Source organism: Rhinoraja longicauda, chromosome 3 (genome assembly GCF_053455715.1).
Source record: "Rhinoraja longicauda isolate Sanriku21f chromosome 3, sRhiLon1.1, whole genome shotgun sequence".
In the NCBI taxonomy this organism is placed as follows: Eukaryota; Metazoa; Chordata; class Chondrichthyes; order Rajiformes; family Arhynchobatidae; genus Rhinoraja; species Rhinoraja longicauda.
This window is the reverse complement of record NC_135955.1, coordinates 20,852,474-20,873,690: the sequence shown is the minus strand read 5'-3', so window position 1 is coordinate 20,873,690 and position 21,217 is coordinate 20,852,474. Positions and strand designations below refer to the sequence as shown.

At 41.3% G+C, this 21,217-nt stretch overlaps 1 protein-coding gene across 1 annotated transcript in view; it reads left to right on the top strand.

The window, feature by feature from the left end:
• The window catches only part of chrna8 (cholinergic receptor, nicotinic, alpha 8), a 220,670-nt gene that overhangs the window by 119,210 nt on the left and 80,243 nt on the right, over positions 1 to 21,217 (top strand). Inside the window, exons 3-4 of the mRNA XM_078394919.1 lie at positions 88 to 132; positions 8,821 to 8,930. Of these exons, the coding sequence (XP_078251045.1) occupies positions 88 to 132; positions 8,821 to 8,930 (155 nt within the window). The remainder of the gene's footprint in view (positions 1 to 87; positions 133 to 8,820; positions 8,931 to 21,217) is intronic.

Sequence of the window (21,217 nt, the reverse complement as noted above, 5' to 3'; positions counted from 1 at the left end):
AAAAACTGAGTTATCTCCTCACCTTGTGACTGCAGAGACAAAAACATTTTTGTTTATTGTTAATTATTATTCTCTCTTTCTTTTTAGGATGAGAAAAATCAGGTGTTCATCTCAAATGTGTGGCTGCAAATGGTAAGCATTTTATCCATTTCATTTTATTGCCCCATGGAGGTTGCTGCAGATGTTTTACTAAAGAGAGGACGAATAAAACTAATAGATCGCGTGTGGCTAAATTGCCACTGTATTACTTGAAAATAATGTTATGATGAAGATCTTTAACTCTTTGAGAAAGCTTGTAGGAAGAATAAATGAATATCACGTAAGCGCAAAGATGGTGTTGAAACACTGTTGACCGCTATGCCACCGTGTTCGGGCAGCACGGTGGCTCAGCGGTAGAGTTGCTGCCTTACAGTGCTTGCAGCGCTGGAGACCCGGGTTCAATCCCAACTACAGGTGCTTTCTGTACAGAGTTTGTACGTTCTCCCTGTGACCGCGTGGGTTTTCTCTGAGATCTTCAGTTTCCTCCCCCTCTCCAGAGACGTGTAGGTAAATTGGCTTGGTATAAGTGTAAAATTGTCCCTAGTGTGTGTAGGATAGTGTTAACATGTGCGGGGATCGCTGGTTGCTGCGGACTCGGTGGGCTGAAGGGCCTGTTTCCGCGTTGTTTCTCTCAACTAAACTAAACTGAACTAAATGGTTAAGGGTGAATCTAAAAGAGTTAAAGTCTGCTTAAACAGTGGATACCTAAATAATCAGCAAGGCGCAGAAGCAATCAACATTACCGGCAGGATATTGAACTACATACAATCACTGAAGCAGTAAATCAGAGAGTATCGATCTGAGAGAAAGTATAGATCAAACTACATTTATATGAACCTACATCTAGTTTTACTAAACTGTACCCCATTCCAGTGCTGACTATGGTCTGAAGTTGTGAAGATAATTACCAACATAAACCTATCTGTATGGAGTAAACCCCAGTGATACCCAAAGTCCAATAAACAAGCCCTCTGGGAAATATTCTTACAATGGTACGTTATTGCTCAAGGTGCTAACATAACTAATTAAAATTATTGCTTAAAATAACTCAACGGTGGAGAATCTATCAGACAGTGTTTCAAAGCTACCTGAAGGTACGTATGGAATAAACAACAAGTGTTGTTTAACATGGAAAGTAATCAATCTGTGGTATAAACTTAAAAACAGTAGAGTGAGAAACTCTTTGAACTCTCAAAGAAACAATTGGATTTTGCAATAGAAGAGAAAGTAAAGATTTGAATCTCTCTGGATAGATAAATAGAAAATAGTCATAGAGCCATAGAGGTGCACAACACAGAAATAGCCTCTTCTGGCCAATACATCCACAATGCCTATCTATACTAATCCCATTGCCCACATTAGGCTTAAACACCTCTACTTCTTTCACATCCATGTACCCATCCAAATGCCTCTTGAATTTTGCAATTGTTTTTGCCTCTCCCATCTCCTCCGGCAGTTTGCTCCATATAATCAACAACCTCATTGTGAAACACGACCCCTTCAGATCTCCTTCACATTTCTCCCCTTTCAACTTAAACCCATGGTCTTTAGTTTTAGACTCTCCCACCCTCCTTACGCCCCTCCCCCCACCCCAGGAAGAAAACTGACGATCTACCTTATATGTGCCTCTCAGAATTTATAGACCTTAATAAGGTCACACATCAGCCTCCTACAGATCCAGCCTATCCAATCTCTCCTTGTTCAAAATCCTGGTGGATCTGTTCTTCACTCTTTCAATTGAGACTATATCCTTCCTGTTGTGCTGTGACCAAAACTGTACATAAGTGCTCCAAATGCGGCCTTATGAACGTTTTGTACAGCTGAAACGTGGTACCCAATTACGATATGCGGTGCCTCAATTTATGAAGGCAAGCATGCCAAATGCCTTTACAACTACCCTATCTACCTATGTCAGTATTTTTCAGTGGACTATGAAGATGACATGAAGATCTTCAGTGAAGATCTCTCTGAATATCAGCATTCCTAAGGTCCCTGCCATTTGCTGTATATATCCTGTGAGCATTCAATACCCGTCTCACTACCTCCTCCTGCAACTCTGTCCAGGGACGCTGACAGTCCTTTCAGGTGAGGCACAGGTTCACTTACACCTCCTCCAACCTCATCTACTGTTTCCGCTGCTCCAGGTGTGGACTCCTATATATCGGCGAGGCCAAGCGCAGACTGGGCGATCGTTTCGCTGAACACCTTCACTCAGTCCACCTTGGCCTGCGCAATCTCCCAGCTGCCAAAGATTTTAACTTGCCTTCCCATTCCCATGTTGACCTTTCTGTCCTGGGCCTCCTCCACAGTCAGAGTGATGTCACATGCAAATTGGAGGAAATTTCAATATTTCGCTTGGGCAGCTTACAACCCAGCGATAGGAATATTGATTTCCCTAACTTCAATTAACCCTTGCATCCCCTCTCTCTCCAGCCCTCCCCCACCCTAGCCGTCATACTAGTTCCACTGTCATCCTGCTGAGTTTGACTATTTGTATTATTCGTTGTCACCTTTCCCACAGCCAACAATGAACCATTGTGGGCTCCACCTTTCCTAGATCATCATTGCTGGTTTTGATCCGTCTTTTTGTATATCTTTCATTAATTTGTTCTATGTACCTTTTCATATCTCTCAACTCCCTCTCCCCTGACTCTCTGTCGGAAGAAGGGTCTAGACCCTATTCCTTTTCTGAGATGCTGCCAAACCTACCTTCAATATCGCCAAATGCAGTTGGCTGGATTAATTGCCACTGCTCCGCCCAGCTATCCAACTGATTTATGTCCCTTTGTAAATTAGGCAATCTTCTTAACTATTTACGACTCCACCATTTTTTGTGATATCAGCAAATTTACTCATCAGACCACTTGCACTCTCATTCAAATCATTTATATACATGACAAACAACAAATGTCCTTGCACCAATCCTTGCAGTATACCATTAACTATAGACTTACAGTCAGTAAACAACCCCCCACAGCAATTTCCTGCCTTCTATCACCATTAATTTTCGATTCAGTTTGCTCACACATGTCAAGCCCCATGTGCTGTAGCCTTCAGGACCAGTCTACCATGCATGGCGTTATTAGAAGTTTTGTTAAAGTCCATGTCTACCTCATCCTGCCTTTATCAATTTCCTCAATCATTATCATCTTGTATACAGGAGTCACATGCCATCACTAAACAATTCCACTCAGGTAAATAACACGCAATAAGGTCGCTCCTTCGCAATGTACTCAAAGGGTTGCAGTTCCAGTAGGTTTCCCGTGTGTTACTTTAGGAACTAAAACTACACAGGTGCAGGCACGCAAAAATACATGAAATAAAAAGAGAATGTGCTGGAAACATTTTGGTTCGACAGCACATGCGAACAGAGGAAGCTTGAGTTAACATTTGAGGTTGACGATCCTTCATCAAAACTGCGAAGGTGGGAAGAGAAGTTGTGCATTGCATTAGGAGAAGGAGGAGGGATGGATATGATAATGGACAGGGAGTGGCCAGGATTAGACAGGTGATCCCAATGTTTTTAGAGCCATCTGGTTAATAGATTAATGAGTGAGATTCCAGGGAGAGAAACCAAACAGGAGGACAGGTTAAAGTTGTGAAATGTGGATTAGAGACACTGATGGAAATTGAAACTAAAAGGAGCATGTTGGAAGTCCCCAGCAGATCTGGGGAGAGAAAAAAATAGCTAATATAACAGATGGATAGCCTTGCAACAGCTCTAGCCAAATCTGATAAAGCAGAAAAGGTAAGTTACCCAAAATTGTTGAGTCTAAATTGAACATGCTTTATGTAAAGCTACAATTGTAGATGTTACCAGACATACCCCACAATCTGATCAACATTTTAATAAACTAATTGTTGGGCTCCATGTTGAACAGGTACACAGATAGGAACATTTTCAAGGGATATGGGTCAAACACAAGCAAATGGATTAGATGGACTTGGTAGACAAGGATGAATTGGGGCAAGTCATATGCAAGTTCATCAGGAGCCCCTCAAGTCCAAGAGAGGTTCTATCTTTGAATATCCCCTTGAGAAGAGATCATCAAAATCACACTTTACATAAGCATTTGCCAGAGCCCTAGTAGAAGTGCTACCAGATTTGGTACTGCAAGAATCAAAGTGCCAGAGGCAATGGCAGAGTCATCATCATATCATGTAATGGCAGAATGGGAGCTAATTCATTCGTGCTGTCTCTTTAATTATTGTGTACATCAGTAGAGCTTTGAGAGCCAGTTCCTCAATGGAGCAGAAGACCTATGAACTGATACATTTCTCCATAACATAACTAGGACTTCAGCTTGAAAATTTTAAGATTTAAAAATGTTCACGTTTGCTAACCTTGCCAGCAGAATAAATGGTCTTTCACTTTTGATTAATTGTAAACAATAAATATATTTACATATTTGAAAACATACTTTGCATATTGCAGTGAATACAAGTCCCAGGTGGAATAGGTTCAGTGCTGTCATAATAAACTGCTTGCTTGAACAGGTCTGCAGACAAATATAAATCCCTTTGGGTTTGTGGATTCAGATTGTATTTCAACTAATTTTCCTCACCTGCATTTCAGATGTCATTTAAGGATGCAAAAATATGTTGTGGAGAAGAAGCCAGGCTGAGTAAAAAAGTTACGATGTTATGTTACAATTGTGCAAGACGTTGTTGAGGCCACATTTGGTGTATTGTGTTCAGTTTTGGTCACCCTACTATAGGAAGGATGATGTTAAGTTGGAAAGAGTGCAAGGAAGATTTACGAGGATGTTGCCAGGGCTTGAGGGCCTGAGCTACAGGGAGAGATTGAGCTGGCTAGGACTATATTCCTTGGAGCACAGGAGGATGAGGAATGATGTATAAGATCACAAGAGGGGAACAGATAGTGTAAATGTGCAGAGTCTTTTACCCAGAATAGGGGAATCAAGAACCAGGGTACATAGGTTTAAGGTGAGAGGGGAAAGATTTAATAGAAACCTGAGGATCAACTTTTTCGCACCTAGGGTATGGGTATATGGAATGAGCTGTCAGAGGAGGTAGTTGAAGCAGGAACTATAATAAAATTTTAAAGAAATTTGAACAGGCACATGAATGGGAAAGGTTTAAAGGGATATGGGTCAAATGCAGGCAGGAAGGACTATTGTAGATGGGGCAACTTGGTCATCATGGGCAAGTTGGACAGAGGGTCTAGATAACTCTAAGACTCCAGCTTCTAGTTTGCCTGTGCAACTTAGTATTAATCTGCATGTGTTCAATGATGTACATAGTGCTTTAGTAACCCCCATTGGTGCTTCGGCCTATTATGCTGAAAGGTCACCATCCTTGAACCAGGTGTGGCGGTGTAGCAGTTGGTGCCATAGTCTCATAGGCACACTGGGTTTATCATGATCTTAGACACTCTTTGTGTGGCATTTGATCATGACTGTGTGTGTTTCCCCCAGATTTAGATTGGTTTAGTTTAATTTAGTTTAGAGATACCGCGCTGAAACAGGCCCTGCGGCCCACCAAGTCTGCACCGACCAGCGATCCCTACACACCCTACATTAACACCTACCATGCTCACACTAGTTAGTTAAACCAATTAACCTGCAAACCTGTCCGTCTTTGGACGAGTGGGAGGAAACCGAAGATCTCGGAGAAAAACCCACCCGGTCACGGGAGAACGTACAAACTCCATACAGACAGCACCAGTAGTCGGAATCGAACCCACGTCTCTGGCACTGAAAGCATTGTAAGGCAGCAACTCTACCACTGTGCCACCATGCTGCCCCTTTATTGTAGGGGTTTTAGGTTCTTGCATATCTCAAAGGCAGGTAGATAAAATAACCACTATAAGGAGGCAACTGGCAAAAGAATCAAAGGATGTTGTCAAGCTGGAGAGGGTACAGAGTAGGTTTACAAGGATGTCCGGACTAGAAGGTCTGAGCTAATGGGAGACGTTGAGTAGGATGGGACACTATTCCTTCGAATACAGGAGGATGAGGGGTGATCTTATTGAGGTGTCTAAAATCATGAGAGGAATAGATCGGCTAGATGCACAGAATCTCTTGCCCAGAGTAGGTACATCAAGGACTAGAGGACATAGGTTTATGGTGAAGGGGAAAAGATTAAATAGGAATCTGAGGGGTTCCTTATAGCATGGAAACAGCCCCTTCTATCCACCAACTGTTCCAACTGTCAAGCATCCATTTACATTGATTCCACACTAATCCAATTTTATTCTTCCCACAATCCGATCGACTCCCTCCAAAATCAACCCCACACCTATTTACAGTTGGAAATCAATGTACCAGCTCACAACGCTTTGATATGTGGGAGAATATTGGAGCACCTGGGGATTTTACAGAGTCACAGGGAGTATATGTATGCAAACTCCACACAGACAGTACCAGAGATCAGGATTGCATGCAGGTCACTGGAGCTGTGAAGCAATAGCTCTTCTAGCTGCACCGCTGCACCACCTGACAGAGGGGATAAGTTGCAGGAAAACATAGGAAATAAGGAGAGGGTGGATGGGGCTGATGGGATTGCTCTGTCAAGGGCCAGGATGGACATGATGGGCTGAGAGGCCTCCTGTATGTAAGCAATAAATATTTTGCCATTATTTTACAGATTGGGAATTAAGAGGCATGATCTATTTTCAATGCAAAGCTATCAGTGGGTTAAATATTGATACACCTTATGGTATCTTTCTAAACATAGGAAACTAAATTGCAGTGTGCTATTGATATCCCAGATAAGGAAGGTGACAAGAATCCTTCTTCATATCAAACCTGCTGGGCTAAATAGGAAACATTGTACTTGGTGTTCTCTGTGCAGTTAAATACCTTCATGAAAACTAAATCAAATCCTTTTGGTGAAAATTCAAATCTTATGTAGCATTCAGATACACATTCTGTGCCTTATTGAAGTAAGGGATATGGGATAAACATGGGCAAATGGGGCCAGTTTGGATAGGCATCTTGGTCAGCATGGACAAGTTGGACTGACATGTCTGTTTCCATGCTGTTTGACTGTTTCACTGTATATACAAAAACAGAATTATTGGCTGCATTTCAAAGGCACAAAATATGAGAGTCACGTTATCCTGCTGGTCACTGAATAGAGGACTTGAACCAAAGCACTGCATTGTCATCATGGCTCCTACCACTGATTCAGAACATTTTGGTGAAATTTTAACTCTGCCAAGATATGGATGGCTTGCTTGACAACACCTAGTCTAGGCAATTGTAACCACCTCAGCAACAGAGACCAAGGACTGCCTCGTGGAGTCTCACTTTCCCTCAACCCATGAAGTAATGCATCGTAACACTGGTGGCTCTAAGGCCTCAGTCTGATGGTTCAAGTCCCTATCCAGTGACTTGAGTATAACACGAAGAAGACACCTTGTATTGGATAGAATGTTAAACATGAGGCCATATCTGCTTTTACTGGCAGAGGGGAAAAATCCCATGTCACCATTTTCATAAAGCAGCCAAATGGGACGTCCAGAATTACAACTTTTTCACCATGGACAAGTTGGGCCGGAGCTTGTTTCCATTCCTTATGACTCAATGATAAAGCATTTATCTCCAGTGTTCGACTTCCACAATGGTTATCTTTAAAGTAGATTATGTGCCCATTGTCTCATTGCAGTTTGTGGGGATTGCAACTGCATTTCTGAAATAACTGGCTGCACCTCACATTTGGTGCATCCCAAGAAGGTCCAAGCCTTTTGTTTTGCCTTTTTTCTGCAGGCAGGCAGTCAATGGAAATTAGCTTGCAAATTTAGTAGCAGATTAAGTACTATTAACCTCCAATATACAGTATGTGACTGCAACCTGCACAAACATTGCAGGGTGGCACAGCGGTAGAATTGTTGCCTTACAGTGTTTGCAGCACCGGTGACCCGAGTTCGATCCCGACCAAGGATGCTGTGTGTACGGAGTTTGTACATTCTCCCCGTGTCCGCATGGATTTTCTCCACCATTTTCAGTTTCCTCCCACATTCCAAAGACGTACAGGTTTGTAGGTTAATTGACTTGGTATAAGGGTAAATTGGCCCTAGTTTGTAAGATAGTGTTAATGTGCGGGGACTGCTGGTTGGTGCGGACACGGTGGGCCGAAGGGCCTGTTTCCGCACTGTATATCTAAACTAAACTAAACTAAACTTAACTCTTGGCCATTTTGGGTGAATGTTTTTCCTTACAAAAGAAATTGGCAGGTTGAGAAAGGAGGGGGGGAATGGCACCAGCCCCTTTAAACCCTTGCAGCCTTTTGGGTAGGGGAGTTAAAATGGCTCCAATTGCTACCTGGAAGAAACCCTTCTGAAATCTAATTTTTCAAAAACATTGTGATGTATTTCTTCCATTATTATAAATCATCCATTGGATATTTTCATGAATTGGAGAACATTCTATTACAAGGAAGCATTGAAAATGCCAATGCCGTTCTCCATGATGGGATGATGCACATTGGACCTGCCATAGTGAGTTGCTACAACAATGTCCCACAGCAAGGACGATCATCCTCATTCATGTTTTGGAGTGGAATACTCAGTGGAGGCCCACGCAGCCTCATTAAAGAAGGGCAAGGCTTTCAAATGCAATATCTCATTACATGACAACACCAAGCAAGTTGCCTGGCCACTGTGTTAGAAGAGAGAGAGGTGAGATGGAAAGAAAGGAGAAAAAGGGGGAAAGGAAAGGAATAACAAATGGCAATATTGCATTTGCACAGCTGTTTTTACGAGATGTTATTTAGTTATCTGTACAGATATTATAACATGTATATTACTTTATACAGCATTGGACAGACTGGTATTTGAGGTGGAATGTAACTGAATATGGCGGCATTCGGACAGTACGCTTTCCTTCAGATCATGTCTGGGTCCCGGATATCCTCCTGTACAACAGGTGAGATGATTTACCTTTGCCCAGTGTAATAATGACCCCTCTCTGGATGTTCAACAGCCTATTGCCTGGGAATCCATCCCCAATGGCAACAGTGCGGACATTTGACCTGTTACTATGTGGTGTTTATTGAGGATGGTCTCGAAGCAGTTGTTCTTAACAAATCCAGGGCATTTCATTCTAAAAAATAAATCCTGCATCGTGTATGTTGTACTCATCTGTAAAAATGTATTCACTATTAATACAGAGAAATTGTTGCAGAGCGTAACCAATGCACGGTACTGTTGATGGGGGAAAATGGGAATGAGTGGGATAACATATGATGGGCGTTTGTCGACACTGGGCCTGTACTCGCTGGAGTTTAGAAGGATGAGGTGGGACCTCATTGATACTTACCGAATAGTGAAAGGCTTGGATAGAGTGGGTGTGGAGAGGATGTTTCCACCAGTGGGAGAGTCTAGGACTAGAGGTCATAACTTTAGAATTAAAGGACGTTCCTTTAGGAAGGAGATGAGGAGAAATTTCTTCAGTCAGAGGGAGGTGAATCTGTGGAATTCTTTGCCACAGAAGGCTGTGGAGGCCAAGCCAATGGATATATTTAAAGCCGAGGTTGATAATTTTTTGATTAGCATGGGTGTCAGGGGTTATGGGGAGAAGGCAGAAGCATGGGGTTAGGAGGGAGAGATAGATCAGCCATGATTGATTGGTGGAATAGACTTGATGGGCCAAAAGGCCTAATTCCGCTCGTATCACTTATGACCTTATGACCTTATGACCTAAAACCTATTATGAAAAAGTGAAAATGCCAGAAACACTCAGCAAGTCAAATAGCATCTATGGAGAGAAAAATAGAAATAGTGCTTTACGTCAATGACCTTTTATCAGTCACTGCCGAAGTGTCATTCATCTGAAACATTGATTCTGTTTCTAATTCAGCTGCTGAATGTTTCTGTCATTTGTTGATTTTATTTCAGATTTTCAGCCTCTGCAGACCTTTGCTCCCATTGTAAAAATATTGGCTATTTGCATTGATCCATGACAAGATTTTCTTAAAATACAAAACACATTATTCATTGTTAATATGTAGGGTAACATGGCAATGAATGTGTTTGGTAAGATTAAGAACAGAAAATACTGAAGGTGCAGCATCTATGGAGAGCGAAGCAGGGTTAACATTTCAGGACTGTTGATCTTCTAAACTGTCATCCTTCTGAAATATTTGCTTTGTTACTCTGTTCACTGATAGTTGCTGAACTAAAGGGTATTTCTACTATTTTTATTGCAGAATTCAACATCTGCAGTATTTTACTTTTGTGCCACATGGCCTTTTTCTGGGACACACTGTCTTATGATATATGGTCACTAGGTGACACTTAGTCGTAAATTGTAAACATTTTTTGCATCGTAAAAATATAGCGAGATGTTTTCCGATGTTTGTTGTTACTTCTATTCTGAATCAAATACATATTGCAATAATTTACCCCAATTTGCAGTTTGCTAACGACAGAAAATAATGGCTTATTCAATTTATTCAATTCTTTTTGCTCTCATTTCATGCCCTGTTCAGTGTCTTTGAGAAAGCGTCTTTTCCTTGACCGAGTCTCTGAAGTTAGACAAATCTATGCTCTGACAATAGACAATGGACAATAGACAATAGGTGCAGGAGTAGGCCATTCGGCCCTTTGAGCCAGCACCGCCATTCAATGGGATCATGGCTGATCATTCACAATCAGTACCCATTTCCTGCCCTCTCCCCATCCCTCCTGACTCCACTATCATTGAGCTCTATCTAGCTCTCTCTTGAGAGTATCCAAATTGGCCTCCACTGCCTTCTGAGGCAGAGAATTCCACAGATTTACAACTCTCTGAGTGAAAAAGTTTTTCCTCGTCTCCGTTCTAAATGGCCTACCCCTTATTCTTAAACTGTGGCCCCTGGTTCTGGACTCCCCCAACATCGGGAACATGTTTACTGCCTCTAGCGTGTCCAATCCCTTAATCTTATATGGTTCAATAAGATCCCCTCTCATCCTACTAAATTCCAGTGTATACAAGCCCAGTCACTCCAATCTTTCAACATACGACAGTCCCGCCATTCCGGGAATTAACATAGTGAACATACGCTGCATTCCCTCAATAGCAAGAATGCCCTTCTTCATATTTGGAGACCAAAACTGCACACAGTACTCCAGGTGCAGTCTCACTAGAGTCCTGTATAACTGCAGAAGGATCTCTTTGCTCCTGTACTCAACTCCTCTTATCATAAAGGACAACATGCCATTAGCTTTCTTCACTGCCTGCTGTACCTGCATGCTAACTTTAAGTGACTGATGAACAAGGACACCCAAATCTCTTTGTACTTCCCCATTTCCTAACTTGACATCATTCAGATAATAATCTGCCTTCCTGTTCTTACCACCAAAGTGGATAACCTCACATTTATCCACATTAAACTGCATCTGTCATGCATCTGCCCACTCACACAACCTGTCCAAGTCACCCTGCATCCTCCTCATAGTTCACACTGCCACCCAGCTTTGTGTCATCTGCAAATTTGCTAATGTTACTTTTAATCCCTTCATCGAAGTCATTAATGTACATGGTAAATAGCTGCGGTCCCAGCACTGAGCCTTGCGGTACCCCACTAGTTACGGCCTGCCATTCTGAAAGGGACCCGTTAATCCCTACTCTTTGTTTCCTGTCTGCCAACCAATTTTCTATCCATGTCAGCACCCAACCCCAATTCCATGTGCTCTAATTTTGCCCACTAATCTCCTATGTGGGACCTTATCAAAGGCTTTCTGAAAGTCCAGGTACACTACATCCGCTGGCTCTCCCTTGTCCATTTTCCTAGTTACATCCTCAAAAAATTCCAGATGATTAGCCAAGCATGATTGCCCCTTCATAAATCCATGCTGACTCAGAACGATCCTGTTACTGCTATCCAAATGTTCCGCAATTTCTTCTTTTATAATTGACTCCAGCATCTTCCCCACCACTGATATCAGGCTAACTGGTCTATAATTTCTCATTTTCTCTCTCCCTCCTTTCTTAAAAAATGGGATAACATTAGCTACCCTCCAATCCACAGGAACTGATCCTGAATCTATAGAACATTGGAAAATGATCACGAATGTGTCCACGATTTCTAGAGCCATTTCCTTAAGTACCCTGGGATGCAGGCCATCAGGCCCTGGGGATTTATCAGCCTTCAGTCCCATTAGTCTACACAACACCATTTCCTGCCTAATGTGAATTCCATGGTGGTGCAGTGGTAGAGTTGCTGCCTTGCAGCGCGGGATACCCGGGTTCGATCCTGACTACTGGTGCTGTCTGTACAGAGTTTGTATGTTCTCCCCGTGAACTAAGATCTTCGGTTTCCTTCCACACTCCAAAGACATACAGGTTTGTAGGATAAATGGCTTGGTATAAGTGCAAATTGTCCCTAGTGTGTGAAGGATAGTGTTGATGTGCGGTGATCGCTGGTCGGTGCGGACCCAGTGGACCAAAGGACCTCTTTCCGTGCTGTATCTCTAAACTAAAAATGTGTTCAATCGATTCACCGCATCTACACGGACAGCATCCCCCAAACCTGATGATTACTGTGGGAATGGTGGGCTGAAGGGCCTGTTTCCATGCTACCTCACTCTATCACTCTTTTACAGTCTCAGAGTTCAATATATGCTCTGCCACAGTTTCCCCAGAATACTTTTTAAAGACCGGATCATCTATAACCTGTTTCCAAAGATAAATAAAACAAAGGTTACACAGAGCTTGATGCATTTACATTATTTTCAAAATTAGTCCCATTTATGTGCAATTTCAGAACTCCTGTAATGTTGGCATTTTGCCATCTATCGGACTCTCTCAAATTCCTGTTTTTAAATAAAACAAAACAATATTAAAGTCAGATGTGTGAAATTCAGCTACACGAAACTTCTCCCCAAAAGATTTACAACATTTACAAGTTTGTTATTCATTTCTCAAGAGCTTGGCATTGCCAACAGGGCTGGCATTTATTGTGCATTTATACTTGCCCTTGTAAAGGCAGTGGTGAGCTGTCTTCTTGAATGATATTAGTACTTCTGGTGAAAGGGTTGCCTTAGTGCTATTGGGGAGGAAGTTTCGAAGGTTTAGACGCAGTGATGATAAATGTCCACTCATCCACTGATCTGCAGATCATGTCCACTGATCTGCAGCTTGCAAGAGAATTTGCTGGTGGTGATACCTCCATGGCCTTTACAGGCACGTTATTTGAGGTTGAAGGGGAAATATGAGAGAACTTATTAAGACGGTAAAAGGGGGCAAGAAATTACATTGGAGGATCCTTAAACCTATCATAAGTATGTGAAAAGCAAGAAGAAAGCAAAGAAAACAGCAGGGCTCTCAGGTATAAAAAGGGAAATCTGTGTGGAGAGCCGGGGAATATGAATACATCTCATCATTATTGATGACTTTATACCTGGCGCAGTGATAGAGTTGCTGCCTTACAGCGCCAGGGACCCGGATTCGATCCTGACTATGGATGCTTGTCTCTACAGAGTTTGTACAGTCTCCCCATGCCCTGCTTGGGTTTTCTCCGAGAACTTTGGTTTCCTCCCACACTCCGAAGACGTGCAGGTTTGTAGGTTAATTGGCTTGGTAAAATTGTAAATTGTCCTAGTGTGCGTAGGGTAGTGTTGATGTTCCGGGATCGCTGGTCGACGCGGGCTCCGTGGACCGAAGGGCTTGTTTCTGCGCTGTGCGTGAGGTACCAGAACATGGGGGCATGGCTAATATTGTCATCCGTTCAAAAAGAATGGTAAAAACAACCTCAAAACTATAGACTCTTGGACCTTACATTAGTGGTAGGGAAGTTGTTGGAGAAGGTTCATAGAGATAGGATTTCTGTTCACTTGGGATGAAAGGGATTGATTAGGAGGAGATGGCATTGTTTTGACCAGGGGAGATCCTGTCACACAAATCTGATTTTCTTTAGTAGGTGATAACTCAAAATTGATGAAATCTCAACTATGAACGGAAGTTGTTAGAAACACACAGTAAGTCAGGCATTTTGCCCCGCTGAGTGTTTCCAGAACCTTCTGTTTTTATTTGAGATCTGTAGCATCTGCAGTTTTCATTGATTTTCACTAGGGAATCTGAAATAACATCAAGGTGCATTTAAAGTCTAACTGAGAGAATAGACAATGGATTGTTTACTGCCTCATCTGAATTTGGCCCCAGAGCAATACTTCCCAAGTACTGAACTTGGAGCAGAACTATATCAGTGACCCCCATTGGGCTGGATGAGAATGCCTTTCGGGAGATATCAGTATGAATTTTGGCCATTTTAAAGAACAGAATTGACAAGTGCATTAATTCTACTCTGTGTAAAGACTGCTTGCTGGTATTAAATATACTCACTAGGTGTCAGGATTTTTCTCAAACAGTGATCAAACAATGCTCTTTAAACCCAGGGACAGGAACACCCCAGCCATTCCCTCTTCTCCCTTCTCCCATCAGGCAAGAGGATAGAAGTGTGAAAATGCACACCTCCAGATTTAGAGAAAGGTTCTTCCCAGCTATTATCAGGCAACTTAACCATCCTACCAACAACTAGAGAACAGTCCTGAGCTGTTATCTACCTCATTGGAGACCCTCGGACTATCTTTAATCGGACTTTACTGGACATTGTAGTGCACTACACATTATTCCCTTTATCATGTATCTGTACACTGTGGATGGGCCGATTGTAATCGTGCATTGTCTTTCCGCTGACTGCAACAAAAGCTTTTCACTATACCTCAGTACACTTAACAATAAATTAAACTAAACTAAACTTCCTGACAATATACTGAATCACAAAGGCAATAATTAGCAACCTCAGCAACATTATCGGAAAATACCACGTTAGGCATACTTCTCAGTCCAGGTGAATTCTTGGAGCCCATGGAAATGTTGACACATCAGTGCAGAGACAAGCAATATTGCAATATTTTGCAGCCATGTTAATGAGCAACCCAGTGCCAATGCTTTGCTCTGCAGACTGCACAAATGAAGCACTGTATCTAAACAATTCCACAAGATATATTTATATCCGTTGAACAAATGGTAGATTTGACCAAACCAACAATATAATTAATAGTATAAACTGGGTGATGACAAGTTTGATACCTTCAACATCAAACCTATTATTGGCTAATTTAAATTGCAGAGATGGCGGGGGAGAGATGGGTAAGACAAATGGAATATCTCTGAGATAGGGAGACCTTTGTTGCTGTTGTGATTAAAAAATGTGGCAATGACAATATTATAGCATAGGATATTTGAATAGGATATTATAGCATAGGATATTTGAAGGGTCATTGACCTGAAACATAACGTTCTCTTGCCTTAGGTGCTGATAGATTCCTTCAATGTTGGATATATAGTTTAACTGGAGGGAAAAGATAGGCAGCTAGACCATCTTGATGCTTGATCATATACTGTAGTTGGTAGTGACACAAAGGCCTGCATGATCTTTGAATGCTTATATTTTATTACAAAAATTTACTTGGTCAATAGACAATAGACAATAGACAATAGGTGCAGGAGGAGGCCATTCGGCCCTTCGAGCCAGCACCGCCATTCAATGTGATCACGGCTGATCATTCTCAATCAGTACCCCATTCCTGCCTTCTCCCCATACCCCCTGACTCCGCTATCCTTAAGAGCTCTATCTAGCTCTCTCTTGAATGCATTCAGAGAATTGGCCTCCACTGCCTTCTGAGGCAGAGAATTCCACAGATTCACAACTCTCTGACGGAAAAAGTTTTTCCCCCATTCTTGGTCCTGCAATATCATGCAGGGAAAGGAACCTCCCATCCCTTTTCAGTCTTATCTGTATGTGAATATAGCTCTATATTAAACGATCTGCTGATAATATTCATGACAGTATCTTAAACCGGCTCCATTTTCTCAGCACGACTAGTGGTTGGCATTGAAGAGGATATTGACAGCATTCCAAGCACTTCCAAAACAAACCCTCCATTAAAATGTGTAAATGTCAAGGGAACATCAGTGTTTAAAGACATCTGGCTAGAGGAACTGTGCAGTATAAACCTTTACCCCATCAGAGAAGAAAAATAATATTAGCAAAAAGAAAATTAGAAAAATCAGACTGCCATCAACAAGATAAATAATAAGCCAGAGAAAAGAAATAACTCGGATGCAGGAAAAATGCAAATCATAGTCAAAATTCTTTGTTGCAATTTAAATATTTTTTTAATTCCCTGAAGGTGATAGTCTCCTTTCATGAGAAATTCCCCATGTCCCTTGATTCCGTAAGCCCTAAGAGCTATATCCAATTCTCTTTTGAATACATCCAGTTCATTGGCCTTCACTGCCTTCCGTGGCAGAGAATTCCATAGTAGCCATTTGTAATAAACCAATATAGAGACTTCTATCTGCAGAACTAATTGAGAAGTTCGGGCAGAGAAATTAAAACATTAGGTTTATTAGAATGGCACCCTGCTTTTCAACTCCACTTTCACAAGGAAGCAAGAGCCACTTAACAATGAAATGCACAGAACAGACTTCATTCATCAATTATGGATAATTATTTTACTTCTCCATCTGATTTCCCTATTGTTTCTCCTGGTTATAACCTAACTCTATATCCCCTTGTTGGCCTATCTTGGAGGGAATTATGCATTTGACCTGCACCCTGGATCTGGTTTTGATATGGGGCTCATTGCCCTCTTAACTACAGCTCCAATTGTGACAATGCACAAAGAAAATCTCACAGAACAGTGGTGAGTTTCTCAAACAACTTGGTTTATTCAGGCCTTGGCAGTATATACTGAGAAGCACCTTGAGAGGACCCAAAGTGCTTCACAGTCTCTAAACACGTACAGCATTTCATACATTTAGCGTTACAATGGTTAGGTGCAGATATTACATTTGTGCAATAAATCATCAATAATCCACTTTGCTTTGACGCCTTTGATGCTTGTTTTATCTATGCCGGAGTTGTTTCTAACTGGCTGACAGTCAGGACTTTTCTTCCTGTGCTTAGAAAACCATTCTCCCACTTGCCCTGTAAATGCTTGTCATAAAGTAACTCCTTTCATCTCTGGTCCGTTTCATTGCCATCACTCTGGTTTATAAACAACTTATGTTTATCGTTGCTCCAGCTACCTATGCCTTGCATTCTAAACATTTCCAAAATCTATTTACAGGACCATAAAAATCACCTTCACTATGTCTCTTTTCCCATAATGCTTCAGTATAAAAGGCTCTTGGGACAATCATAGTACAAAAATAGTGAGCGCTAATGGGCCTCTGTGAAAGCGAAACCACTTTGAACAGGTAAATAGGTCACAGTAGTCTGGATCATGGAAAACAAAATGCTGCTGCTAATCTTGGGGACCTGGGCTTCTCACAGCCATAATGATTTTAAAGGGGAACAGAATACAACAAACATTTCTTAAAGCAAGGATGTCCCAATTTTTATTTTTGTGACTTCACAAAAACCTAAAGTTAATTTCTGAGGCATTGGTGCTGTTGCAGTAGATATAATCAGTTATTTTCTCTGAGTTGCCTGAAAATTGAAAATAAGTGAGGAAATGTAATGTACAGCCATAGAAATCTAAAAATATATGAGAATGTCCTTGGGAAAGTTATCATGCCATAAAATACAGTGAGGTAAAATGGACCCGAGTTGTTGAACAGTCATGACCAGCATGGAAGATAGAGACAGTAAAACATATTATTCTAGTACAGATATTACCAGAGGTCGGTCAGAGCATCAGAAAATGACATGGCACTTGAATGCAAATATCTTATGAGAGTGGGCAACATTAATGAAGAAGCCTGATTGTAATATGCATCTCATTGGCAAAATACACAATTAAATCAAAATAGATTAAAATTATTCAGTGGATAGATAAATTATGTGCAACCATATTATATCTCTAAAACCATCTGCAAACATTGGCAATTTTACACAAAACACAGTTCTGCAGTTCTTTCTGCCTGCTGAGGATCATCGGTGGACCTGTAGAAGAGCTGACATTTGCCAATTTCCAATACTATTGCAGAACTGCCAGTAACGTCATCATCCATGAGAAGCATTGCAAGCAAAAGGTTAATCTTCTGAGTACGCAACAATTGTGAATTTCAGAGTAGTTAGCCTGTGTACATCATGATGTGCAATCTTGGGCTATTTGGGTAGATTTATCAAGTTGCCCTAAGTGGTCACATCTGTATCTTTATCTATCCCTACAAGAGGCAATAATAAATCCTTCATCAAGCTTCCTGCTGAGAATATTTTGCTCTCCTAAGCTCCCCTGAGCAATATCCATCACCCTATCCCTTTCACAGTGAGTGAAACCAACCAATCACTCACTGCATCAAAAACATTCCCTACCTCTTTGAGCTGACCAACTCAGAATAACTTTCAACTATTAACCCTTAAATCCTTGGAATAGTTTCAGCTTCTTTGTTTTTCCTAACCAACTCGAGGTTTTACATCACTTGATGACAATATCCATCAGCATAGGGTTTAACAGGGTAGTGACTTTCTCAGAGAGAAACTCAGAGTTTTTTAGGGATTCATGACTGACAGGCTACACTGAGAGAAGATGTCTTTAATTATGGGAAGAGAGGAACAGGACAATAATTTTGTCACTGGTGAATCTAGTAATGAATTCAGGAGAAATAATTTTACCCAGAAGATAGTTAAAATGCAGAACTTGTTGTTCTACCAAGAGTAATTGGAGCAAATAGTCAATAGCATTTCTGGGAACTCAAGATAACCATGCGAGTAAAAAAGTACAGAAGCAAATTGATAGATGTAGATGAAAAAAAGATTCAAAGTGCTAGAGTAACTTAGCGGGTCAGGCAGCATCTCTGGAGAACATGGATAGGTGACATTTCAGGCTGGGACCCCTCTTCAGATTTAAGTGAGCATAAACAACTGTACTAACCAGCTGAACCAATTGTTTCATTTCTCACCTAGTTCGTAATTTTGTGAAATCATTATTCTAACACACACCTAAAGTTAATTGAAAAGAAAACATGGTAATCTAACCAAATACAGTAGATAAATATAAAATTTTGTTCAATTTTTCCACTGTCAAACCTTCCAGATCTTTCAAAAGTTTCTCTGACCTTTTAGTGACTTCCACTGGTTTCTTCAGCCTTTCTGTACCAGGAATGTGATGGTGAATTCTTATCACTGCCGAGGAATACAAGGCTTCAACTGGGCTGCTTCACTTTCCTAAGCTGCTATTTCTCATTATTTGCCGATTTCTAATCCTTGCCAAATACAAGAAAGTGAAATATGAAATCTGTGTCCAATAACAAGTGCAGCAACTTGGTCTATGTGTAACACTTTGACTTTTGTCAATAGTTTGGCTTCATTTTTCGACTGATGACTCTGAGCTGTGCTCCAATAGGGGCTTGGTTTCAGGAGTTGAAAAATGAACTTGGTTGTTGGTCTGACAGATTGGAAATGAACACTGTAATCAGGTGTTGCAAACCTGCCTTGGGACTTATCCTGGCCTTCTCTAAAGCTTATAGCCTGGAGACTGTGAATAAATTGTTTTCTTCAATCCTGTCAGTCACGCAGAGTGTAAGAATTTGAGAATAGCTGATAGTTTCTTTGCCCGTAGGGAAATTGTTATAGATTCACCACGAGTGCACACCGAATTTCATGCAGTGTTAAATTAAGAAAATACGGACAATTGTATACCTGTTTAATACTGATAAATTAACCACTCCATGAATCCGTGACTTTGCATCTAGAGGGCATCTCGAGAGCATCTTCTGCTTCTCTCTTACTACTGGTATACATTTGGTCACCAGCATTTTACAAGAAGATAAGAAATACAAGCTGCCATAGGGCACTTGGTCCCTGTGCCTGCTCTGCCATCCATTAAGACCATGACTAACCTGTACTTCAACACCACTCTCCTTCACTATTTTCTGAATAACCAACAATCTGTCGATCACTGGCTTAAATAGCATTGTTGTCTGTGCATTCACAGCCCACTAGGGCAGAAATTTCAAAAGATTTATTCCCCAGTTACAAATTTATTTTCCATCTTGAATGGCTGCCTCTTATTTTGAGACTGTGACCCCTAATTCTAAACAACCCAGCCAAAGGAAGCATTAGCTCAACATGAACTCTGTAAACCCTTTCGAAATTTTGCAAAGGAGTATAGGCTCAGTTTGCTTAATGTCCCTTCATACAACAAACCCATCATTCCTGTGGGGTACTTCCACCACCACTCGTCTATCCTTCCAGAGATGCTACTACAGATGGAACTTCATCTGAGCTCTTTGTAATTGGCCCAAGATGTATCTATGCTTTGCATTGTTCATAACGAAACCCACCAGTGCTTACACACTGTAAGTGTGCATGTTGAACATACTGCTTTGTATTACCGAACAGCTGCTTTCACCCACGTCTCTATCGATTGATGACAAATGCCACCAAATGGATTGTGTCACAAGCTATTTGACAATCCATTCCTAATGGTGTTACAGGAGAATACATAAGTTACTATTATCAGGAGCACCATAAAGGTGACAGGGGCCCACATTTCTGCTGAATACCATGGTTCAGCATGGAGGTAGTGGCATTTAGCGAGGGAGTTCAGGCATTCTGTGCAGATGTGGAAGTGTCAAATCTAGATGCAGCTGATTGCCAGGGTGCACCCAACTGCACTCCAAAGTTTGGCACCTCTGAACATATGCTGGGAAAGCTGCCGACTTAGCCAGGTTAACACTGGCAATTAAAATGAAAGCTGGCCCTTCCACTTGTCAGCATGAGGTTAAGTACAAAAGTTAAATATTTATGATTTAATTGTGTAAATTCAAATATGCTTTTATTATCTTAAATACTTCCTCAATTTTTAATCTTAAAAATTATATATATTTTTAATTTTTAGATGTTTTTGAATGTTAAGGAAGATATATATTTTTGAGATGTTTCATCCGGGGATGGAGGGAGGGGTGGGGGTTATAGCATATGTGGCTCTCAGAATATTTCAGTCAGGAATTATGCTGACATTGCTGTGCAGCTGACTGGGAATCCAGTGCAGTCTGCCTCTTGATGAGATGTTCAGGCTAATTAATATCCCATGTCTAAGCACAATTAACCTGGATTTATTTCAGTGTTTTGCAAGGGTCTGTCTGTGCCACGCTACCCAGAAATATGTGGGTGCACTTGCATTTTACAAGACATGGTCGGGAAAGCTGTCTTGGGATTGAGGAAATGTGATAGGATTGTCAACACATTATGAGGATTTCATGTTCCCAAATCGGAC